Source organism: Tachyglossus aculeatus, chromosome 21 (genome assembly GCF_015852505.1).
Source record: "Tachyglossus aculeatus isolate mTacAcu1 chromosome 21, mTacAcu1.pri, whole genome shotgun sequence".
Taxonomy (NCBI): Eukaryota; Metazoa; Chordata; class Mammalia; order Monotremata; family Tachyglossidae; genus Tachyglossus; species Tachyglossus aculeatus.
Window position 1 is genome coordinate 76,161,220 of NC_052086.1, and position 25,530 is coordinate 76,186,749.

The 25,530-nt window shown below is 48.3% G+C and overlaps 1 protein-coding gene across 1 annotated transcript in view; it reads left to right on the forward strand.

Annotated features, from left to right (window-relative positions):
• CIITA (class II major histocompatibility complex transactivator) overlaps positions 1-18,396 on the forward strand; it is a 37,800-nt gene extending 19,404 nt beyond the window's left edge. The window contains exons 12-19 of the mRNA XM_038763263.1: positions 1,179-1,352; positions 2,943-3,014; positions 3,712-3,792; positions 11,055-11,147; positions 11,393-11,476; positions 14,565-14,648; positions 17,758-17,841; positions 18,307-18,396. Coding sequence (XP_038619191.1) covers positions 1,179-1,352; positions 2,943-3,014; positions 3,712-3,792; positions 11,055-11,147; positions 11,393-11,476; positions 14,565-14,648; positions 17,758-17,841; positions 18,307-18,382 — 748 coding nt within the window. The 3' untranslated portion in view covers positions 18,383-18,396. The remainder of the gene's footprint in view (positions 1-1,178; positions 1,353-2,942; positions 3,015-3,711; positions 3,793-11,054; positions 11,148-11,392; positions 11,477-14,564; positions 14,649-17,757; positions 17,842-18,306) is intronic.
• Positions 18,397-25,530: the final 7,134 nt, after the last annotated feature.

A 25,530-nucleotide genomic window follows, 5' to 3' on the forward strand; every position in this document is an offset into this window, starting at 1 on the left:
GGGCTTACAGTCCTAATCTTCATTTTACTAATGAGGGAACTGAGGCCCAGAGAGCTGAAGTGACTTGCCCAAGGTCACACAGCAGACAAATGTCAGAGCCTGGGTTAGAACCCAGGTCCTCTGACTCCCAAGCCCGTCCTCTTTCCAGTAGGCCATGCTGCTTCTCGGGGTGTAGGGGGAGTCTACAAGCTAGAACCTGCATAGGGTGGAAACAGGGATGTCACACCCTCCTGACCTGGGGTGGGATCACAGTGTGGCCTAGTGGAAAGATTCTGGGCCTGAGAGTGAGAGGACCTGGGTTCTAATCCCGACTCTGCCACTTGTCTGCTGTGTGACCTCAGGAAAATCATTTCATTTCTCTGGGCCTCAGTTCTCTCATCTGTAAAATGGGCATTTAATACCTGTTCTCCCCCTTACTTAGACTATGAACTCCAAGTGAGACCTGATTATCTTTCATCTACCCCAGTAGCATCTAGTACAGTGCTTGACAGATGTAAGTGCTTACCAAATACCACAGTTATTAATGTAGCAGGCATCAGGGATGACTCAGATTGTACCCTATGCCCTGTTTCAGCCATGTGAGACTCATACACAGAACTAGGAGCAAGAGGAACAAATCACGGAAGGGTGTTCGTGAGGTGGGGGCTGGGATGGGTCCGTCTTGGAAAGAGTAAAAATCTATCTGCACCCTTGATGCATTATAGAAATGTATATGAAGTCCAGAGGAGAGCTGGAATGTTCAGAGTATCCAGACATAGGTTAGGTGCAAGGGGAATCTGGGAAGGCTCTCCTGGAGGAGGTGGGTTTTGAGTAGAACTTCGAAGGTTGGGAGGTGGGAGTGGGGGAGACGGAATGGTTCAGCAAAAGGAGAGAGAAATGGATTCTAAACCACCAGGAGGGCCGTGAAGGGTAACTCACAGACAGGAAGGTCCAGGACTTGTAACAGGGAGGTAAGTGTCATGCTCCCTGGACGGCACTGAACTTCTTCAAAGGGCCGGAAACATTAGTCTTCTCTTAGATCTTCTCTCTGTGGCCTTCGGATCTTTTCTCCTTCCCTGGGAGAAACTGTTCTCCACCAGGGCCATGGTGGTCTAGCCGGTGGCCCTGACCCCCGCCTCATTGACCTAGTGGTCCGTGGCCAACCGCCAGGCTGTGGATGACGGCTGTGTCTTCCACAGGGCCTCCTTGAGTGACACAGCCAGGCTGTGGGAATCCCTTCAGCTCCAGGGAGAGGACGAGCAACTCAGGAGCGCCACTGACAAGTTCACCATCGACCCCTTCAAGGTCAAGTCCCTGAAGGATGTGGATGAGCTATGCAGCCTGGTGCAGATCCAGGACAGCATGGTCCAGGGGTGAGTATCCACATCCCCTCCGGCCGCCCCCCCCCCCCCCCCCCCCCCCCCCCCCCCCCCCCGCGTGGGAGCTCTTTGCTGGGACAACAGGGAAAGGGGAGGAAGAGGGGTGGGCTCAGGATGAGCTCAGATTGCTGGCCCTGAGGGGGCTATAGCTCTGCTCTTGGGGCCCAGACTGGGAGGAGTCTTTGATGCAGTCTTTGTGCCTGTCCTAGAGCCTGGGGGCGGGCAGGTGAAAGAAAGGGACGGGACCCAAAGTCCAGCCTCTCCATTGGCCTGGAGGGCCCCAGAAATGATTCAGAGTCTGCAGTTGTCGGATTTGCTCCTGAGACAGCTGGGTTCTGACTGGGTGTGAGATGAGGAGCTGACAGTTTTACATAACGGTCCCTTCATCTCAACTATCTTGCTGCCAACCTCTCGCCCATGTCCTGCCTCTGGCCTGTAACACCCTCCCGCTTCATATCTGACAGACAGTTACTCTTCCCACCTTCAAAACCCTTCATATCTGATAGGCAGTTACTCTCTCCTCCCTCTCCACAGCTTTACTGAAGGCCCATCTCCTCCAAGAAGCCTTCTCTTTTCCTTTTCTTCCATTCCCTTCTGCCCTTCTACATCTCCCTGACTTTTTCCCTTTATTCATCTCCTCCTCCCAACTCCATGACACTTATATACATATCCATAATTTATTTATATTAATGTATGTCTCCCCCTCTAGACTGTAAGCTTGTTGTGTGCAAGAATGTATCTGTTATATTGTACCCTCCCAAGAGCTTAGTACAGTGCTCTGTAGACAGTGAGTGCTCAGTAAATGTGATTGATTGATAGATAGATACAAGGACAAGGCCAGCTGGAGAGTCCTAGGGAGAGAAGGGTCAGAGAGCATTCACTAGCCTATTCCCTTTTAATCTATCTGACCCTGAGGACCAGAAAGGAACTGGACTCAGAGGAAGCAGCCAGCTAGAGTGCTGGGACTCAGTTGCAATGAGGACATCAGCAAGTAGGAGAGTAAGGAGTGTGGCCTAGTGGATAGAGCACGGGTCTGAGAATCAGAAGGACCTGAGTTCTAATCCCGACTCTTCCTCTTGTCCACTGTGTGACCTTGAGCTAGTCACTTCACTTCTCTGTGCCTCAATTCCCTCACCTGTAGAACAGGGATTAAAACTGCAAGCCCCACGTGGGACACGGACTGTGTCCAACCTCAAGCTAATGAGTTCTGAATGCAATGTTTGGCACATAGTAAGTGCTTGACAAATACCATTAAGAAAAAAAAAAAGCTCAGCCGGCTCTCTGAGTTAAGATTTTAGGAGGGCAAGTAGTACCCTCTTCTGGCTGGTAGTGGAATGCCCAGACCCCAGATTGTTCCAGTACAAAAAATCTTGCCTCCAATTTTGTCTGGGGGGTGGGGATGGGGGGTGCTAAGTGAGTTCCCAAGGAAAATTTCAGCTGGAGCGTAGATGCCTGCTCTGATGGAGAAATCCCAGCCTTGCGATATCATGCCCAGAGGAATGTGCCCTGCAGGTGGTTTCGGCCTTTACCGGACCCACATTCAGGGAATGTAATGTCACGTTTCCACTTCTGTGTTCCCCTTAGGAGGAGCATTGCATCGGACGATGCCCCGGCTGGGATTTCCGCGGTCAGGAACCTGAGGAAATTGGAGTTTGCGTGAGTACGGTGCTGGCCTGGGAGGTGGGCGAGTCCTCCTGGTGCCCTGCTGGCAAAGTAGGCCTCTCCCCAGACACCAAAGTGCTGTAGAATGATGACCACTGGTACTCCCATCCTCCCCCAAAAGAGACCTTTACCCTTGGTCCCCCATGCAGACTGAGTGCCTGCGTGCGGCCTGCAGTGGCAAAAATATCATGGAAAAGAGTCACTGGACGCCTCCATGGAGGAGAATTATTTTCACAGGCAGACGCCCCCACTTTGGAGCCTGGTGACTCAGAACAGGCAGAGAGGTTTAGAGCGAGTGACCACTGGCTTCTGCTGAAGGAAAGTCAAGAACAGGCTCCCGAGTCAGGGAGACGATCTTGAGGTTGTGGTGGGCTTTCTGAGGGCCGCCCCGGTGAGGCGAGGAGGGAAGAAGAGAGATGGGGGAATCAGAGGCTGGGTGCTGCAAGAGATCAACTCATCCTGGGCTGAGCAGGTACAGATTACCCAGCAGAAAGGGCTGGGAGGAAAGGAAGGCCTGGGGTTTTCGGAAACAAAAGTGAAGATGCTAGAGGCACAATGGGATTTGGACTCAGAAAGATCGGGGTGCTTTGCGCTGACATGGGCCACGTGAGGCAAGAGAGCACAGACTTTTGGAGAATCCGTGTATCCTGTTAACTTTTTCCTGAGCCTGCCTCTGTCACTTCTCTTTCAGGCTTGGCCCAGTCTGGGGTCCACAGGGCTTCCCAAAGTTGGTGGAGATTCTTGCAGCCCTGCCATCCCTCCAGCACTTGGAGTAAGTATGTCTCCCCATGCACTCCAGCTTCTTGGAAATGAGAGGCAGAGGGGATATCTGCTCTTAGAGGGCCTGGTGGCGAGCCGAAAACAAAATGTTAAAAGACCGCAATCTGTTTCTGAACAAAAGGATTTAAAAAATGCTTGTGGACAGGGGTTATGTCTGTTTATTGTTGTATTCTCCCAAGTGCTTAGAAGGCACTCAGAGTTGCAGCATGGCATAATAATAATAATGATGGCATTTGTTAAGCGCTTACTATGTGCCAAGCACTGTTCTAAGCCCTGGGGAGGATACAAGGTGATCAGGTTGTCCCAGGTGGGGATCACAGTCTTCATCCCCATTTTCCAGATGAGGTAACTGAGGCCCAGAGAAGTGAAGTGACTTACCCAAAGTCACACAGCTGACAAGCGCCAGAGCCAGGATTTGAACCCGTGACCTCTGACTCCCAAACCCGGGCTCTTTCCACTGAGCCACGCTGCTTCTCGGCATAGTGGGTAGAACATGGGCCTGGGAGTCAGAAGGTTATGTGTTCTAATCCCGGCTCTGCCACTTGTCTGCTGTGTGATCTTAGAAAAGTTACTTCACTTCTCTGGGCCTCAGTTATCTCATCTGTAAAATGGGGATTGAGATAGCGAGCCCCATGTTGGACAGGGACTGTGACCAACCAGATTTGCGTGTCTCCCCCCAGCACTTAGTACAGTGCCTGGTACATAGTAAGCACCTAACAAATACCACTATTATTATTATTATTACTAACAATAATAAATACGGTTAACTGACTGACATCCAATTCAGGATTCTGTCTCTAGCAGTGGCAACAGAGCTGAAAAAAGAACTATTGTTTTGGAGGATAATAATAATATTTATTAAGTGCTTACTATATGCTAAACCCTGGGATAAATAGAGTTATAAGCAGATTGGATATATTCCCTGGCCCACATGGGGCTCACAGTCTAAGAAGGAGGAAGAACATTTTCAAAGAGGAGGAAACTAAGGCGAGAAGAAATTAAGCAAACTGCCCAAGGTCACACAGCTGGCAATTGCTGTAGCCTGGGTTATTAAGGGTAAATTATCTAATGTCCCTACCTTTCCCTTTAGTAACCCATACTGGACTGTCTTCCATGAATTTATTCAAACCCTACTTGAACTGGCTGATCTATTCTCCCTCTACACCCACTCCCTTGGAGAACTCATTCGCTCCCATGGCTTCAGCTACCACCACTATGCAGATGTTTATCCAAATCTACATCTCCAGCCCTGATCTCCAGCCCTGTTCTCTCTCCCTCTCTCCAAACTCACATCTCCTCCTGCCTTCAAGCCATCTCTACTTGGATGTCCTCCCATCACCTCAAATTTAACAGAGCTCCTTATCTTCCCACCCAAATCTTGTCTTCCCTCTGACTTCCCTGTCACTGTAAGCGGCACCACCATCCTTCCTGTCTCACAAGCCCAGAAGCTTGGTGTTATCCTTGACTCCTGTCTCTCATTCAACCCACATATTCAATCCGTCATCAAATCCTGTTGGTCCCACCTTCACAACATCGCTAAAATCTGCCCTTTCCTCTCCATCCAAACTCTTACCACATTAAAACAGTCACTCATCCTAGCGCACCTGGATTACTGCATCAGACTCCTTGCTGACCTCCCAGCCTCCTGTCTCTCCCCACTCCAGTCCATATTTCACACCGCTGCCCCGATTATTTTTCTACAAAAACGTTCAGGACATGTCACGGCCCTCCTCAAAAAACTCCAGTGGTTGCCCATCCACCTCCGCATCAAACAGAAACTCACCATTGGCTTTAAAGCATTCCTTCTCCTTGCCCCCTCTTACTTCACCTCACTTCTCTCCTTCTACAACCCAGCCTCCACATTTCGCTCCTCTAGTGCTACCCTCACTGTGCCTCAATTTCACCTGTCTCACCACCAACCCCTAGCCCACTTCCTGCCTCTGGCCTGGAGCACCCTCCCTCTTCAAATCTGACAGACAATTACTCTCTCCCCTTCAAAGCTACATTGAAGGCACACCTCCTCCAAGAGGCCTTCCCAGACTAAGCCCCATTTTTCCTCATCTCCCACTCCCTTCTTCATCACCTTGACTTGCTCCCTTTGCTCTTCCCCCCACCAAGGCCCAAAGCACTATGTACAAAACTATAACTTTTTAAATTTGTATTCATGTCTGTCTCCCCTCCTCTAGATAGTAAGCTCATAGTAGGCAGGGAATGTGAATGTTTATTGTTGTATTGTACCTTTCCCAAGTGCTCTGCACATGGTAAGTGCTCAATAAATACAATTGAATGAATGAATGAATATATTCAGTCTGAATGACTGCCTGTGATAATAAATTCCACAATCTAAGCAGCCACTAGGCGAAGAAGAGTGTCTTATCTCACCAATGAAGGCCGTAGTGTTCTCAATCTAATGAAACTGGGCTTGAGTATTAGTTAACAATAATAATGATGATGGTATTTGTTAAATGCTTATTATGTTCCAAGCACTGTTCCAAGTGCTGGGGGAGATACGAGGTTATCAAGTTGTCCCAGGTGAGGCTCACAATCTTAATCCCCATTTCACAGATGAGGTAACTGAGGCCCAGAGAAGTTAAGTGACTTGCCCAAAGTCACACAGCTGACAAGTGGCAGAGCAGGGATGGCACTTTCCACTTTCCAATTGTACTTTCCAAGTGCTTAGTACAGTGCTCTGCATACAGTAAGCGCTCAATAATTACCATTGAATGAATGAATGGCATGAAGAAACTAGATTGGGCATGTCCTTTAGACTGTAAGATCGTTCTGGGTCGGAAACATGTCTAACAACTCTGTTGTAGCGTACTCTGCCAAGTGCTTATTTCAGTGTTCTCTGCACAGTAAGCAGTTAACAAATAAAGTTGATTAATGGATTAATTGACTGGAAACATGACTGCTTGCAGTGAGGCTGTTTCCTTATGTCCCAGAAGATAGAGAAGCAGTGTGGCTCAGTGGAAAGAGCCCGGGCTTGGGAGTCAGAGGTCATGGGTTCAAAATCCGGCTCCGCCACTTGTCAGCTGTGTGACTTTGGGCAGGTCATTTCACTTCTCTGTGCCTCAGTTCCCTCATCTGTAAAATGGGGATTAAGACCCTGAGCCCCCCGCGGGACAACTTGATCACCTTGTAACCTCCCCAGCACTTAGAACAATGCTTTACACATAGTAAGCACTTAATAAATACCATTATTAGTAGTATTATTATCTTAGGATTGACAGTTGATACCCGGGGTTCCTGCCTGACGGTCCTGCCTTCTCCCTGAGGCAAAGCCAGAATGTGAGTGCAGTGTTGGGGGGGTTGGATTGATGCGGGACAGAAGAACCAAAGATGCTCTTTCACTTAGGGTAACATGATGACTCAGAATTCCCAGGTCTGGCTCAGAAGATAGGACTAATGGTCTTTGATTTTACTTACGTTGTTTTGTCTGTCTGCCTCAGGTGGCCTGACATTAATCAGATACCTCATGTTAAGCTTTCCCTGTGAAGATTCAGGGAAGGACAAAATATGGTTTGACTGAACAATTCTAAATTCCTAAACATTCTCCCCTTGTGCAGTCCTTTCCAGGAGCCCATGTCCTGCCTCTAGCTTGGAATACCCTCACACTTCATAACTGACAGACAAGTACTCTCCTCACCTTCAGAGCCCATCTCCTCCAAGAGGCTTTCCCTGACTAGGCTCTCATTTCCTCTTTTCCCACTCCCATCTGCATCACCCTGATTCACTCCCTTTATTCATCCCTCCCTCTGCCCCACAGTAATAATAATAATAATAATAGCATTTATTAAGCAGTTACTATGTGCAAAGCACTGTTCTAAGTGCTGGGGAGGTTACAAGGTGATCAGGTTGTCCCACGGGGAGCTCACAGTGTGTTCCCATTTTACAGATAGGTAACTGAGGCCCAGAGAAGTTAAGTGACTTGCCCAAGGTCACACAGCTGATAATTGGCAGAGCCGGGATTTGAACCCATGACCTCTGACTCGAAAGCCCGTGCTTTTCCCACTGAGCCTGACAGTACTTAGGTCCATATCTGTAATTTATTTATATTAATATCTGTCTTTTTCTCTAGACATGCTCATTATGGGCAGGGAATGTACTTACCAACTTTGTAGTACTGTACTCTCCCAAGCACTTAGTACAGTGTTCTGCACACAGTAAGCACTCAGTAAATATGAATGATTGATTGAGAGACATGCAGGGAGAGAGGGCAGGTGTACAGAAGCAGTCCTGCCTTTCTCTATTTCAGACAATCATGTATGAGTTGCCGGGAAACTCGGAAAGCTCTAGGCTGGGGTCCAGGATTTGAATCTGTTCTCAACCACAAGTAGCTGTGCTATCTGGGGCAAGTGGCTTCACCTCTCTGTGCACCTTCCTTTCTCTCTCTTTCCTTCCTCCCATAGCAGCGCTGCTACCACATTAATACAATCACCCATCCTATCCCACCTGAATTACTGAATCAGCCTCCCAGCCTGACCTCCCAGCCCCCTTTCTCTCCCCACTCTAGTCCCTACTTCACTCTGCAGCCCGGATCATTTTTCTACAAAAAGTTCAGGACATGTCACCCCATTTCTCAAAAAACTCCAGTGGTTGCCTATTCACCTCCACATCAAACAAAAACTCCTCACCATTGGCTTTAAAGCATTCCACACCTTACCCCCTCCTATCTCACTCGCTTCTCTCCTACATACAACCTAGCTCACAAACTTCATTCCTCTGGTGTTTACCTTCTCACTGTGCCTCGATCTCACCTGTCTCTCCGCAGACCCCAGCCCACGTCCTGCCTCTGGCCTGGAGAGCCCTCCCTCCTCAAATCCAACAATTACTCTCCCCCACTTCAGTCTTATTGACAACACATTCCTCCAAGAGTCCTTCCCAGACTAAGCCCTATTTTTCCTCATTTCCCACTCCCTTCTGAGTTGCCCTGACTTGCTCCCTTTGCTCTTCCCCCATTCCAGCTCCACAGCACTTACATGCATATTTGTAATTTTATTTATTTGTATTGATGTCTGTCTCCCCACTCTAGACTGTAAGCCCATTGTGGGCAGGGAATGTGACTGTTTATTACTGTATTGTACTCTCTCAAGTGCTTAGTACAGTGTTCTGCACACAGTAAATGCTCAATAAATATGATTGAATGAATGAATGGATGGATGGATGTTACCCTCCTTCCTAACCAGAGTTTAGGAAGTTTAAGTCGGCTGAGTAAATTAGCATGGGGACTGAAAGAAAACAGGCCACAGCCAAATGAGACTGTTAATAAAAGTTGAAACCAGTCCCCACGGCCTTGGACATGCCGATTTTTTTTAATATGGTACTTGTTAAGCTCTTACTATAGGCCAGGCACTGCAGTAAACGCTGAGATAGATACAAGCTAATCACGTCGAAACAGTCCATGTCCCACCTGGGGCTCATGATCTTAATCCCCATTTTAAAGATGAGGTAACTAAGGTAGCAGAGAAGTTAAGTGACTTGCCCAAGGTCACACAACAGACAAGTGGTGGAGCCTGGAGCAGAACCCAGGTCCTTCTGTTTCCCAGGCCCATGGTCTAGCCGCTAGACTATGCTACTTCCCTGCTTCTTGCCTTCTCAGTGCTCCACCTGCTCCAAGCCACCCTCTGATGCCCCTAGGCCTGAGTCTGTCTGCAGAAAGGGTGAGGAGGGTTGGGGACACTCTGTGGGCAGCGGGAGTGCTAAGGAGGTCAAAAGAAACACCTAGGGTGGGAATTTCCATTATTGTTGACAACACTCTTACCCCTTTTCAGCTCCAATCTGGTGGTTATCTGCATGCCCGGATAAAAGGTTTGCAGGTGATCTGAGGGCACCCTTTCTCTCCCTGCAAAATTCCTGCCTATTCAATCAGCTGCTTTCCGATGCTGACATGGGGAGGTGTCAGAGATGAGTCCCTCCTCTCGATTGGCCGGCACTGCTGACCCACCGGTCAGGGATGCTCAGCACAGCGAAGGCAGGATGGAAGCGTCCTGGCAGGGAGAGCCATAGGCCCCAGAGTGGGACCGAGAAAATGCTGAGTCTGAGGGAACCAGTGGGTCTGGCTTATTTTTTGGAGAGCCCAGGCTGGCAGGGATCTCCAATCTACTGATGTGCTCTGGGTTTCATTCATCTTGGCTGTTGGATGGCACCCAGGACTTTCCATTGCCTCCTCTCCGCTGTTTGTCTGGTCTCCTCCTTCCAGCTCTGGCTGAGGGTGGGTGTTGGCTGGGCCCTTCCAGGGAGCAATTAGTATTCAGGAGGCTAAGACTTGGGCTCCACTGCTGGCTTGGGCTTGGCAAGCTCAGGGGAAGGGTCGGCCAGGGTTAGGAGTGTGATTTTTCAAGCCCAAACACTGAAGGCCTGATTCTTCTCCTTTTCTCCTGCTCTCTCCTCCCACTCTCTCCCTCTTTCTCCCTGTTTCTCCCTTCCTCCCTACCTCTCTCTGTTTCTCCTGTTTCCCTTTCTCTTTCTCTCCCTATCTCCTTCTTTCCTTCTCTCTCTCCCCTCTCTCCCTCCCTTTCTCCTTCTCTCTCACCCTCCTCCCTCCTTTCTCCTCTCCCTTTCTCTACCCTTCTCTTTCTCCTTCTCTCCCTCTCCCCCCACCTTCTCTCTCCCTCTCCCTCTCCTTCTCCCTCTCCCTCCTCCATCCCTGGTAGTCCCATTCCAGGGAGACCATTTTGGAAGTTGACTCAAATCCTCTGCTCAACCACAAAGCCAATCTAGCACTCACACTGTATAGCAGTAGTCATTGGATTTCCTTTGGTGAGCACCAAACTCTCTCACTGAGATGCTCTCATTTGTTCTCACAACTCCTATGGGGATTATTCTTCATACTGAGGCCTAGAGGAGTTGAGTGATTTTCTCCAGGTCATCAAGCAGGTCAGCGGAAAAGTCTGTTTCTCCCAACTCCAGTCCAATGTATCTTCCCCTCCAGAATAGGTTGTGTAGGTCTTTTGTCCCTGGAGTTGGAAAAGAAAAGGGTCAAATTACCCTTTATCGCCCTTCACAAGGTGGAGGTAGAAGACGGAGAAAGGAACCAGAGAGACAGTGACTCTGGGTCTGATGGAGGAAAATTAGTGAGTCAGAGTGGGTTGGAGGCCTCTCTTGGGCCTCATCTTCCCCTGTGTAACATGGGGAGAAGGATTCCTACCCACAAACAGATTTGGAGGGTATTAGAATTTCCTGATGAAATGTGGGAGGTGTGCCTCCTAGCTCCACAAGCCTAACAGAGTGACTCTTTTCCATTTCTTTCTATAGTCTGGACGCTCTGAGTGAAAACAAGATTGGAGATGATGGTGCGGCTAAGCTGTCAGCTGTCTTTCCTGAGCTGAAATACCTGGAAACGCTAAAGTAAGCGTGGTGTGACTCTTGGGGAAGGAGAAGCCATGATTTTCAAGTTCCACAGATCACCCCTCCCTGGGACTCTGATTCAGCCTACCTTAGATTCTCTTCTTCCTATCTCAGAGCCAAATATTGCTCGAAGCAGAGCCTAGCCAAGCGTGGGAGCAGGATTGGGTCGGAGGATGGAGGAGGGGATGGAAACCCAGGCATTCAGGCACAACACTCACCATCTCCCCATTCTGTGTTCCCTCCAGCTTATCGCAGAACAGCATCACGGACTTGGGAGCTCAGGAGCTGGCCAGAGCTCTGCCTTGCTTATCCTCACTCATCACGCTAAGGTGAGTGTGTCCACGACCCAGTATCCAGGTGTTGGTAATTTAGGTGCAGAGGGTGTAAGGATAGAAGGAATCTAAAACCAGATCGCCCTTCAACGTAGAGCCGAGTGAGCCCTGGGTGTAATGGCCCCACCATCAGTAAGTCAAAACCAACCAATTGACTTAAGCCATCTCAACAGGGCTGACTTGGGGCTAATTCAAGTCTTTTTTCTTTCTACTTCTGAATTTTTTTCTACTTCTTTTATCATAAAAACACAACCAACACCATTCTGGTTGTGACCACTTGTCTGTCCAACCCAGTATTTTTTTCTTGGAGGGATGCTGCTTTCCTTGACATCCAACCATATGACTGGGGGTGTACTATTTAACAAATAGCCTAATTTTCCCTCCAGCAACCATAGATTCATTCATGAATCTATAAATTATTTATTTATAAATTACTCATTTATTCATATTAATGTCTGTTTCCCCCTCTAGACTTTACGGTCATTATGGGCAGGGTACATGTCTGCTAATTCTGTTGTACTCTCCCAAGAGCTTAGTACAGTGCTCTGCACATTGTAAGCTCTCAATTAATACAATTGATTGATCGATGAATCTCTTTCAACCATTCTTGAGCCTTCCAAAATCCCCAGATTTTCCCTTTGACCTTCTTAATTTTTCTCTCTAATAATCTATTTTGGATTCATCCTCCATGAATTTACCCAAGCCCTTCTTGAACCTATTGCCTCCTCAACTGCCTTTGGTAACAAATTCCATTGATTTTTTACCACACAGCCGGGTGGAGACCCATTTTTTTGTTGTTGGTCTTCTACCATCAGACTTCAGAGGGTCCCTCCTCATTCTGGAATCTGGTAAACAGCCACTCTGTGTTCCTCCTCCCACATCCTTCATGATTTTTGGAAATTTCAATCACGCATACTTAGCATTTGTCTTTCCAGACTGAGTCCTGATATTTTTAGGTTATCTGTGCATGAAAGTTGCTTAGTTCTACTGATCATTTTTGTTGCCCTTCCCTGAGCTTTATCCTGCTCAATTATGCCTCCCCTAGGACACAGTGACCCAAATTCTAGGTGTGGAAGCCCCATCGATGTAACTCTATGGTACCTGCACCCACATCCTGCCTTTGATGCCCTCTCTCCTCACGTCTGACAATTACTTTTCTGCATTTCAAAGCCTTTTTGAAGGCACCTCCAAGAGGTGTTCCCTGTCTAAGCCCTCCTTTCCTCTTCTACCACACTCCCTTCTGCATTACTCTGACTTGCTCCCTTTATTCATCCTGCCTCCAACCCCACAACACTTATGTGCATATTTTTAATCTTATTTATATTAATCTTATATTATGTATATTAATGTCTGTCTCTCCCTCTAGACTGTAAGCTCATTGTGGGCAGGGAATGTGTCTGTTTATTGTTATATTGTACTCTCCCAGCACTTAGTACCGTGGTCTGCTCACAGCAAGTGCTCAGTAAATTCGATTGAATGCATGAATTTGTTTTGGGGGTGGGGTAACCTAAGGAGGGTTCCTTTACCCTTCCTGAGGATGTGAATTTTTGGTCACAGTCACCCTTTGGACCAATTATTTAAGAACACAGTCAACAGTGGATCTGCAGTCTCTTTCCTGAGTCCTGGCTAATAGCTTTGAGATCATCAACACATGATATAGTTTGGAACATTTTTCCCTAGGCATATTACCCGGCCCTTGCTTACTTTAAAGCTCATCAGTCACTTTTCTGCCCCTTCATCAGGCTTTTTTTTAATGGCTTCTGTACAGCACTTATTATGTTTCAAGCTCTTTACTAAGCCCTGCAATTAGCATTTTATTAGAATTTCCTGCAGTTTATCCCCACCAGTGTGATGTTTCATCTCCCAGATCACCCTTGTGCCTCGTGTTTTCAGATAACTGATCCCTAATTCCCTAAATGCATTCTAGCCAGAATGGATATTAAAAATATAAGTTTTGGCAGAACTGAGTGCAAAAGTTTTCATAATAATTGCAATTATACTTCTGGATGTCTAATAACATCCATATAATCCCTACTCATACGTTAATCATATGCCTTGGCTTATCCAGGATTGGAACCAGATTTTTATTGATCATTGGAGATGATTTTAGAAAAAAATCAATGTATGTCCGAGAATTGGGATGGTCCCTGCAAAATTGCTCAGTTTACCAACTTACCCAACAACAATGTCCAGCCATGCTCATTCACTTTAAATGTTTGGCTTGCCACATTGAAGTTACACTCACTTTAACTTCTAGACTGTGAGCCCACTGTTGGGTAGGGACTGTCTCTATATGTTGCCAACTTGTACTTCCCAAGTGCTTAGTACAGTGCTTAGTGCACACAGTAAGCGCTCAATCAATACGATTGAATGAATGAATGAATGAACTCCTATAAATTCTGGCACTGTAGTTCTCTAGACTGTAAGCTCACTGTGGGCATGGAACATGCCTACCAACTGTGTTGTATTGTACTCTCCCAAGAACTTAGTACAGTGTTCCGCACACAGTCAGTGCTCAATAAGTATGATCGATTGACTTATCCCTGATACTGGAGGACTTTTATCCCTTACCTTTCATCGTACTTGGCCCCCTCCCCACTCCCATGGTTGCCCCAAGAGAAAAGGGGAAGGTGGATAAAGTTTGGGATTGTGTTCTGGTGTTCCTGTTTAAAGAAAAATAATGCAGTCAGCCTTCCTCCAGAGTCTAGAGATCCATTCTGTGTCAGCTTCCTCTCTCTCTCTCTCTCTCTCTCTCTCTCTCTCTCTCTCTCTCTCTCTCTCTCTCTCTCTCTCCAGCTGTGCTCAGTTGCTGTTTAAAAGCCATTCTGACTGACTGCAAACCCCTAGTCTTCCCCACCCCCAGTTCTTTCTGAGTGATGCATCAATGCCCTCCCAGAGTGAACAAGATATATATACACCTTGTATATATATCTTGCTCATATATATACACATACACACACACATATATATATATATATATATATATATATAATGTGTGTGCATATATGTATATATATAGATATATATCTCTATACATATAGAGAGAGAGAGATTTACACTTCCTCATGATCTCTGTTTTCTGCAGTTTGTACAACAATTGCATCTGTGATGCTGGAGCTGAGGAGCTTGCCCAAGTCCTTCCAGAAATGTCATCCCTGAAAGTGCTAAAGTGAGTATACAAGGCTTAAGGAAGGGGTGAGGGGGATTGGCAAGTGGCACTGGGTATTTCGATTGGGGCAAACTGGGGTAGCTGAGCCTTGCTGGCATCCTCAGGCAGACCCTCAGTCTCCTTGGGACAGGCTGCAGGTGGTTTCTGAAGAAAGCCCCAGAACAGTGCAGGGTCACTGGCCATATGCTGCAGCTGGGCTGGCAGGGCCCATTGGAACGGAGGCGAAGGGGCCGTGGGCCAAAGCGGGGGAGGAGGAAAAGAGAAATGGAAAGTGAGGTCAAGTCTGTGCAGTCAGCTCAACCGGCCTGTGGGAAGTTTGCTCAGCCAGCCAGCTGCCCGCTGGAAGCTGAGAGGTGAGAGGCAGCATCCTGGTCTCACAGGGCCCAGAGAACTGATTCTGGCCACGGGGAGCCATCCAGAGCTCAGAGCACAAGGACTCACCTATCACAAGACAGGTACTCTCCCAAGCGCTTAGTACAGTGCTCTGTGCACAATAAACACTCAACAAATACAGTGAAATGAATGATTGAAAGGAGTACTGGTTGGAGTGCCCAGCTTCTCCATGGAGTTCTTTCTGCTACCCAATCCCTGCAAACAGCAATACCCTGCCCTGGTGACAACCAGACTCAAGCTTCTTCTCACCAGATCTGATGGCCTCTGTTCCATCCTAATCCTCCTAGAGCTCTCAGCTGCCTTCAACACTGTCGACCACCTCCCTCTCCTGGAAACATTATCCAACCTTGGCTTCACTGACTCTGCCCTCCCTTGATTCTCCTCCTATCTTTCTGACTGCTCCTCCTCAGACTCTTTTCCTGGCTCCTCCTCTGCCTCTCATGCTATGACAGTGGGGGTCCCTCAAGGATCAGTTCTGGGTCCCCTTTTGTTTTTCATCTATACCCACTTCCTTGGAGGACTATTCACTCCCATGGTTTCCACTACCATCTCTGTGGGGATGATTCCCATGTCTGTATCTCCAGCTCTGACCTCTCTTCTTCCCTGCAGTCTCGCATTTCCTCCTGCCTTCATGTCAACTTGGATGTCCCACCAACACCTCAAACTCAGCATGGCCAAAACTGAACTCCTTATCTTCCTGCCCCAAACCAGCCCTCCCACTGTCTTTTCTATCAATTTACATAATACCACTGTTCTCTCTATCTTACAAGCCCATAGCCTTGGCATTGTCCTTGACCCATCTCTGGCATTCAATCCATTATTAAATCCTGTCAGTTCTACCTTCACAACATTGCTAAAATCTGCCCTTTCCTCTCCATCCAAACTGCTATTATGCTGATACAAACATTTATCCTGTCCCCCTGGAATAGTGCATCTGCCCCATTCCCTGACCTCCCTGCTTCCTGTTTCTCCCCTCTCCAGTCCAAACTTCACTCTGCTGCATGGATCATTTTTCTAAAAAACTGTTCAGTCCACATCTCCCCACTCTTCAAAAACCTTTAGTGGTTGCCCATCCACCTCTGCAATCAAACAGAAACTCCTTGCCATCAACTTTAAAGCACTCAAACGGCATTCCCACTCCTACCCTCCCTCTTTGATGTCCTACTACAGCCTAGCCCACACTCTTCACTCCTTTAGCACTGGTTCACTCACTGTGCCCCGTTCTTGTATATCCCACTGCTGACCCCTTTCCCACGTCCTCCTTCTGCCCTGGGACTCCCTCCCCTTCCTTCTACACCGGACCACCACTCTCCCCTCCTTCAAAGCTTTATTAAGGTCACATCTCCTCCAAGAGATCTTCCCTGTTTTAACCCTCCTTCCTCTCCCTCTTTCCCTTCTACATCATCTATGCATTTGGATCTGTATATTTTGGGCATTTAGTCTTCACCCCACCCTGAGGCCCCTGACACCTATTCATTCATTCATTCAATCGTATTTATTGAGCACTTACTGTGCGCAGAGCACTGTACAAATCGGCAATGTATAGAGACGGTCCCTACCAAACAAGGGCTCACAGTCTAGAAGGGGGAGACAGACAACAAAACAAGTAGACAGGTGTCAATACCATCAGAATAAATAGAATTATAGCTATACACACATAATTAATCAAATAAATAGAGTAATAAATATGTAAAAATATACACAATGCTGTGGAGAGGGGAAGCGGGAGGGCAGAGGGAGGGAGGGGGCCGATGGGGAGGGGAGGAGGAGGAGAGGAAAAGGGGGGGCTCAGTCTGGGAAGGCCTCCTGGAGGAGGTGAGCTCTCAGAAGGGCTTTGAAGAGAGGAAGAGAGCTAGTTTGGTGGATGTGTGGAGGGAGGGCATTCGAGGCCAGAGGTAGGATGTAGGCCAGGGGTTGATGATGGGACAGGTGAGAACGAGGCCCAGTGACGAGGTTAGTGGCAGAGGAGTGGAGTGTGCCAGCTGGGCTGTAGAAGGAGAGAAGGGAGGTGAGGTAGGAGGGGGCGAGGTGATGGAGAGCTTTGAAGCCGAGAATGAGGAGTTTTTGCTTGATTTGAAGGTTGAGAGGCAACCACTGGAGATTTTTGAGGAGGGGAGTGATGTGACCAGAGCATTTCCTACATATCCATATATTTATTGATTTATATTAATTTCTGTTTCCCCTTCTAGATTATAAACTTGTTGTGGGCCAGGAATGTATCTACCATCTCTGTGGTGTTCTACTCTCCTAAGCACTTCGTACAGTGCTCTGCACACAGGAAGTGCTCAATCAATATCATAGATTGATTTATTGATTTGAGGCCTTGGAGCATCCCTGCTCACCTGGGATTGGTGTCAGACCACTGGGCTCCCAGCAAACTTCTCTCCCATGTGGTCCCAAGGCCCCAGCGTAATAATAATAATAAAATAATGATAATGATGGTATTTGTTAAGCACTTACTATGAGCCAAGCACTGCTGTAAGCACTGGGGTAGATACAGGTAATCAGGTTGTCCCACGTTGGGCTCACAGTCTTAATCCCCATTTTACAGATGAGGTAACTGAAGCACAGAGAAGTTAAGTCACTTGCCCAAGGTCACACAGCAGACAGGTGGCAGAGCTGGGATTAGAACCCACATCCTTTGACTCCCAAGCCTGTGCTCTTTCCACTAAACCAAGCTGCTTGGCCTAACGCGCGTGGGTGGTTTTCTCCACAGCGTTCAGTACAACAAGATCACAGCCGCTGGAGCCCAGAAGCTCACGGCCAGTCTGAGAAAGTGCCCCCAGATGGAGACCCTGGCGTAAGTCTACAACTTTTTTTTAAAGTATTTGTTAAGCACTTACTATATGCTAAGCACTGTATTAAGCGCTGGAGTTGATACAAGATTATCTGGTTGAACACAGTCCCTGTCCCACATGGGCCTCACGGTCTTAATCCCCGTTTTCCAGATGAGGTAACTGGGGCCCAGAGAAGTGAAGTGACTTGCCCTAGGCCACACAGCAGACAAGGAGCAGGGCCAGGATTAGAACCCAGGTCATCTGACCCCCAGGCCCGTGCTCTACCCAATAGGCCAGGCTGCAACATGAAGCCCGACCTCACTCCTGTGAGAGCTAAGGACTCCTCGAGCTAAACTGGGGGAGGTGGGGGGGAACTTCTACTTCTGAGGGCAGGCAGGCCCGACAGCCTGCCGCCACATACAGCTGTGGACACACTTCCTCTCCGTGGTAGCCTGCCAAGTGCCAACTTCCCCAACTCCCCTTTCCAGGATGTGGAACCCGACGATTCCTTATGGCTTCCAGGAGCATCTCCAGCAGCTGGATTCCCGGATCAGCCTTCGGTAGCCCCAGCGGGGTCCCTAGTGAAGGTACGAGAGAAACCCTGCCGGAGGCCGACCCTGTGGAGGTGGAGCCATAAATGGATTCTCAGGGGTGCTCACCAATCCCTGGGGCGGTGGGGTGGAAATGGAAGACCGAAAACTCTAAGAAAGGGAGGCCTGATGGGTGGGGGATGGGGAGAGGGCCCAGCTGTGCTCCACAGGGGAATTTCTTTGAAAAGACCCACCCCTAAGCCTGACAGTGCTGGGAGGAAAGGAGACTTTGGTTTTTAATCATCTACAAGGCCCAGATCCAGAGCCTTCCTTAAGGCTAACCTGAATCCATCCCACTCTGCCCTGTCCTCTGTGGACCTGCACTCCCAGATTTCCCGGATTTGTTCCTCTCCCAAATCTGTCCCCGTCCCTTCAGTCGAGTGTGGTGTCTGCACCACCTCCCGGCCCCAAGCTTCTCCATCTGTGGTCCTCACAGTCAGAGGGCATCTAGGCCCCAGCACAGACACTTTTCTCCCCTGCAGGGTGCTTGGCCAGGTGCTTCCAGACTCCACTACTCAGGCTCCAAAAGATCAAGGGGCTCCTCCCTTTCTTAGTTCTCTCAACCCCAGACTCCCTTCCATACCTATCTACACTCTCGCACCCAGAGGATCCCCTCTAGAGCTAGAGGTAGAGCCAGAGCTGAGGGAGTGGGCAGGAACTGGTGAGAAGGGAAACAACTCCAGCTACTGCTGCCATTTCCAGCTCCCTGGAAGTCACATTCTGGGTCGCAGGCCTCTTCCCGCCATGCTCCCGGCAGAGACCTGAGTTCCAGGGGGCCAGTGGAAGTGACAGCGTCACTCTCCTTCCCACCTGGTTCAGTTTGTTACTGCTCTCTTTGTTGCTGGGCTCCCTAGAGTTCTCACCTCATCAGGTAGGCCGCCAAGAAGCAGCTCAGCAGTAACGGTGGCTCCTTTGACCTGGCCATACTGACCATGCCACTACAATTATCTGAAATATCATCCGTATGAAACTTCTGCCCAGGACCGAGGAAGGAGCGCTTGAATCGCGGGTTGAAAAACTCTGCCTGGGTGTAGTAAGGAGGCAGGAACAGGGAAGGAGGTGGTCATTTCTTATTCTTCCTTGGAAACGCCCTCCCTCCTCCTATCTGACAATTACTCTCCCACCATTCAAAGCCTTATTGAAGGAACACCTCCTCCAAGGGGCCTTCCCTGACTAAGCCCTCCTTTCCTCTTCTCCCACTCCCTTCTGCCTCACCTTGGCTCTCTCCCTTTATTTGTCTCCCAGCCCCACAGCACTTATGTCCACATCAGTAATTTATTTATTTATATTAATGCCTGTCTCCCCCTCTACACTGTAACTCATTGTAGGGAGGGAACGTGTCTGTTTATTGTTCTGTCATCCTCTCCCAAGTGCTTAGTACAGTGCTCCACACCCAGTAAGTGCTCACTAAAGCGACTGACTGATCCCCCACAGGGTCTGGGCTGGAGTCCAGTGAGCCTTCAGTCAGTAGTGTTATCTGACCGTCTCTGAATCAGGAACAGAAGCCAATTGCAGAGGCAAACTGGGCAGCCCCAACCATTTCTAATCTTTTGATGCGTGTGTTTTCATTTTTTCTTCCCAGCAAAACATCTTCCAGCTCGGTGGCGGTCCGCTCGGAGCTCCGTGGTGAAGCTAAGCAGCTTGTGACTCGCTTTCTCCTTCGGATACTTATTTGGCAGGTGTCCCTCGGAAAGTGATCCGAGGCAGCCATTTCCTCTCTTCCAGTTTTCTGCTGCTGGGGGCAGGGAAGATAAGTGATCCTCGCAGATCCTCTGGCTGATCTAGAAACATACAGAGAGCTCCTCCGTGCTTTCTGAAGCTCCAAGTGCCTGAGGTCAAGGGCACCGCCTAAGCGAAGGGATTTCTGTCTTTACACTTCATATTGCAAGAACTGCACTTTGCTTGGTCAAACCACTGTTTTTGCACTAACCTTAGTTTCTAGGCATCAAGGGTCGAGGCAGCGCTCGGTTGAACGCTTTCTCACCATCAGCAAGCAGGCTGCAGCCAGCGAGTGCCAGGACGTAACTGTAAACACTTGATTTGACTCAACTTTGTAACAGTCAGAATGGAAGCTATTTACAGGAGCTAAATGTTACACTAAACCTGGGAACCAGAGACGGCGGGTAGAGACCATGGGTTTTGTTTTACCGTAGCTAAGACTGCCGTTTCTCTGTTAGGGACTCACCTGTGCGACCTCTGGGACAGATGGTGGAGAGAGAGAGGTCACGAGTGTGGGAACCTCAGGTACTGGCCTTAAATCAAGGACTTTGAGAAAGTGAAGGGGCTGCTTCACCCTAGCCCGTGGAGTGGCAAGTAACAGCAGGTGGTTTCAGAAGAACTGTTAAGGCAACTTCTGGGGACTCAGTCAGGCTCGAATTCAGGAACTGAAATCTCTTTTTTTGGACGCACATGGAGGGCGATGGGACCCCAAAGCCCTTGATGCCATTTGCCTCGGCTTGTCATTGGGACTTTCGAGAGAGCCAGGATTTAAAGTGTGTCCGAGGAAGTACAGGCAGAAATGATTTCCTCCTTCACTTTTGCACCCTGGATATACGCTAATGTCACCGACACCTGAAGGTGGAAGCTGCACTTTCTGGGGATGACTAGATCGGTCGGCGTTTGGAGGGTTGCAGGAAGGAACCATGACGTTGTGGTGCTTAGGCTTTCGCTGGGCCTTTACAGCTTGCTCAGACCACTTTGATAACCAGCTTTGGAGGGGTGTGGTAGCCATCTTGCCTGCGCCCAGCTTTTCCTCACAACTTTTTCCTGGTCCGCAGTCCAAGATCCTTCCGCAAAAAACCCTCCGAGGCTCATCATGCCTGCACCCCCGGCCCTGCTGTGAATGTACTCTCTTTTCTAAACTGTGAGGGTTGACAGAAACCCCAGCTCCAGTAAAGGGTCTCCGATGTCTATCAGTCAGTTGTACTGTGTGTAGAGCAGCGTACTGAGCGCTTGGGAGCGTACAATATGACAGATTTGGTAGCCGTGTTCTCTGCCCACAAGGAGCTTACAGTCTACACATCAGAAGTGCAGCATGGTCAAGGGGTTACTTGAAATTGTCTGGCTCAGTGAAAGCAAAAGTTGTCCTTAATTCAGACCCTCCTCTCCAAAGCCTTACTAATCGCAGCGCTTTATCCGGAAGGGGTAAGCCTGGCCTTGCAGGCATCGTGAAACTCACATGGCCAAAGATGTGGAAATGGCGAAAAACCTCAGCCTCAAAGGTGAGGCTTCCCAGGCCCTTGTATGATGCTTTAAAGACGAGGCAGCAGAACTGCTGTGCTATCCGCATGACCTCATCTCATTGAATCTCCGAGTGCCAAGGGACACCCAAGGGCCATTTGAGCAGATTTGTCATGCAGAATGGACCCTAAACCCCCGAGTGGATTTACCCTGATGTCAGTAGTTCCAGCTTTCTATGTTGAGTGTGGCGGTGTAAAGAGGGTAGAAGTTTCCTGGGTTCTGAGAACCAGGAAGGGGACAGATATCAAAGAGCTCATGGAAAAGCCTCCATTTTCAGCATCTCAGAACCTTTACAGCCCAGATTGGAAACTTTTAAGTCTTGTCAGGGACTTGAGATGAGCGAGGCTGGGAGCCAAGCCAACCCAGCAGAGGGGTTCTCTGGTTCCCCCCCCCCCCACCCCCCGCGCACCCCCACAGAGCCACCCACGCCTGGACCAATGGAGCGAAGACCCAGGGCCCCAGCTGTCCACTGACCCCCATGGCTGGGAAAATCCCAATGGCTCACGGAGTGCTATGTCAAGCCAAGTGGCTCTCCTTGCTTTTGCCATTCAGCTCTAACTGGCTCCGAGCCCAGGGACCATCCCAGTTGGGAGGCAGGGGTAGTCTCGGAGGAGAAGAGGACATCTCCAGCTCCCAGCATCACCTCCAGTCCTGGGTCCTCTCCTGGGGCTTCTGGGTCTGGCCTTGAAATCCTGTTCTGTGTGGCAGATACCCTTAAGCCCTGCCTAAAACTCTTTAAGGTCAGCGCTTACATTTCAGGTGCTCATTTTTTTCCTATCATTATAAGGACTTGTTAAAAGAAAGGCAGTTTGGGAAGTAGACGTGATCTGAAAACTTAAGCCAAGTCGAGAGCTGCCTTTCCTTTTCCCGCCAATGTTTTTAAATGTGCTGGGTTGGGGTGACTTAAAAATGGGCTTGGGCCAGGGTCTCTCTGCCCCAAAGAAGGAGCTTCAACTGCCCTGGCAACAAAGCCCCCACCGGGGAACTTAAAGCCACCAGGATTTTTTTTATGGTATTTGTTAAGCGCTTACTAGGTGTCAAGTGCTGTTCTAAATGCTCGGATAGATACAAGTTCATCAGATTGGACACAGCCCCTATCCTACATGAGGCTCTCAGTCTAAGTAGGAGGGAGAACAGGTACTGAATCCCCCTTTTACAGTTGAGGGAACTGAGGCACAGAGAAGTTAATTAACTTGCCCAAGGTCACACAGCAAGCAAGGGGCAGAAACACATCCTCCATCTCCCAGACTCAGGCTATTTCCACTAGGCCTCACTGATTCCTGGGCTGTTGGAAGCCCAGAGCCATCTGTGACCCTGGACGAGAGACTGTGGCTCTGGGACCTGCAATCAATCAATTGTATTTGAGTGCTTACTGTGTGCAGAGCGCTGTACTAAGCACTTGGGATACGAGTTGGCAACATATAGAAACAAACAGTGGGCTCACAGCTGGGAATGTCGTGACACCCAGCCCACCGCTCAGCTGATTATTCCTGAGACGTTCAGAAACACTGACCACCGTCAAACCCTCTTGAACAATGATCAGGGACTTCTCGAGAGAGGAGCTCTTTCAGCCCTCGACTGAGGGACATGGGCTTCTTTCCTTTCCCCTTTCTCCAGGCTTGCACAGCCAGTGTTTGCAGGTGGGATAATTCCGTGATTCTTCTTCCAGCTGGCCGAAGAGAGGACAAGCCCGTGGAGACTCTCCTCTCCGGGGTGGGGCAGCTCTACCCTACTCTTGTTCTCCAGAGGGCCCAGCTCTTAGACTGAAATGTGGTCCCTGGGGAGGGTTGTTCGGTAAAGATCTGTGGGAATTGAAACCACCCCTCTAAAACAGAGTGCCCTTTCTCTGGGTCTTCAAGGAGTCTGACTGAGACAATCTCCCACACACTTTGATACTGTAAGTTCTTATTAAGGCTGGGAGGGGCTGCCTGACCGGAGAACATTAAGGCTCCCCTGGGGTTCAGACCTACAGAGGTGTCAGTACAGGGTTGGCTCAGCAGACTTGCCCTTGCTGTCCACCGTTTCCATTTAGTGCTTATTTTTCTCTCCGGGGCAATGTGTTGGAACAGAAAAAGCTTTAACATAAGAGAAATATAATCTTCCATCCTTGGATATGTTTCTTTCTTGAATATGTATCCTGTTTATAGCTGTACAGAACACTGAAAAAATTTTGTAGCTGTATATAAATTCACCGGTTGGTAACTATCTTTCAAAATTTCCTTTTGTACATCTTTTTAAATCCAGGTTGAATAAAACTTCCAGATTTCCACAACGAACACTTCCGTTTTATCTGCATCCATCCCTCCATCCTTAAAATTTTCCCGCTGTGTACTGCTAAACTCATACCCAGGCAGTTTCAGCTTCTTCCCCAGCCAGAACGAAGCCTCTTGCCATAGATGACATTTGCCAGCTCAGAGAGATGCCAGGATGCTTTAATCTCCTCTGGACCCTGACTTACTGAGAAGTAAGATGTGAAATATGAATTGAAGGCTCAAGGGGATAGGACAAGGTTTAAAAACAGCCCAGCCACAACCCCTCACTACTGTGAAACTTTGTGAATCCAAGTTGAATTTACATGCCCCCCTCTTTGGAATTTTTCCCCCCCATAATAGAATACTCCTTGAATACCTTATAGAGTGTTTGTCATTTTTTTTAATAGAATACTTCATTGATTCTCACAGCATTCCTGTAGAGACAGGTAAAATAATGTCCATTTTAGACATGGGGTAAATGAGGTCTAGGGAAGTTGATGGGTAGCGGGGTTGATGCAAGGTTGATGCCAGAACCCAGGACTTCTGACCACCAATTAGATGGTGCTTTACTCGGCAAAAATTTCAAATTGGGATTTCACCTCATTTACAAATGCCTTCATTCCCCACTCCACAATCAAGCCTGAAAATGACCTTCCATTCTTCTCAATTTTCAGACAGAGTCCAATAAATCCTCTTGATGTTTCTAGACTGTACGCTCGTTGCGGGCAGGGAACGTGTCTACCGACCCTTCTGAGTGGTTAGGGCAGTGCTCTGCACACAGTAAGCGCTCAATAAATTCATTCATTCAATCGTATTTATTGAGCACCTACCATGGGCAATAAATACAATTGAAGGAATGAATGAATAAATACCATTGATGATGATCAATCAGTGGTATTTACTGAGTGCTTACTGTGTACAAAACACTGTAATAAGCACTTGGGTGAGTACTACACAACAGAATTAGTCGACACGCTCCCCACCCAAAACTAGCTTTCAGTCTGGAGGGGTGACAATGTCCCCAAACTGCCTTTTCACTGACTTTGGGTGAAGTTTCACGCTGACGGTTACCACTACTTCCTTTCCCAGCGCTCCAACAGGCTCATTTGCCTAGCTTTCAACCTAGCTTCTTGTCTTTCTCTTCATGCTATATGGACACAATTTGCAAATTTACTGCATCATTTGTTGCTAAGGGGTAAAAGAGGTTTGGATGCTTCAGCGTTTGGATGGATTGAGTTTTGTCGAACAGAGTCCATCTCAGATTTGAATGGGACACGGTGCTTAACATTCTGCTGAGGCCCTTGTTCCTCAGTTTCTTCAAGAGTTTGTTTTCTCAACTCCCTGGGGAAAACAGTAAAAAGGCAGGACCCTGAAAAGGCTTGGCTTGCCTACTTTTTAATTGAATGAGGTCAGCTTGTGGTGTATTGCTTTTCTAAGTAACTAGACGTAAAATTTAAACAACATAATCATTTTCAGAGACTAATGTGTTTGGTAATTAACTAAGTATTTTCTACCTTGTTAATGCAGTTCTCCATGAAAAACTGAAACGATTGGCAACCAATGAAAAATAAGCAATGAGGAATGGGATAAAACACCCGTCTAAACCATTTCTTTGATCTGCAAATCCTGG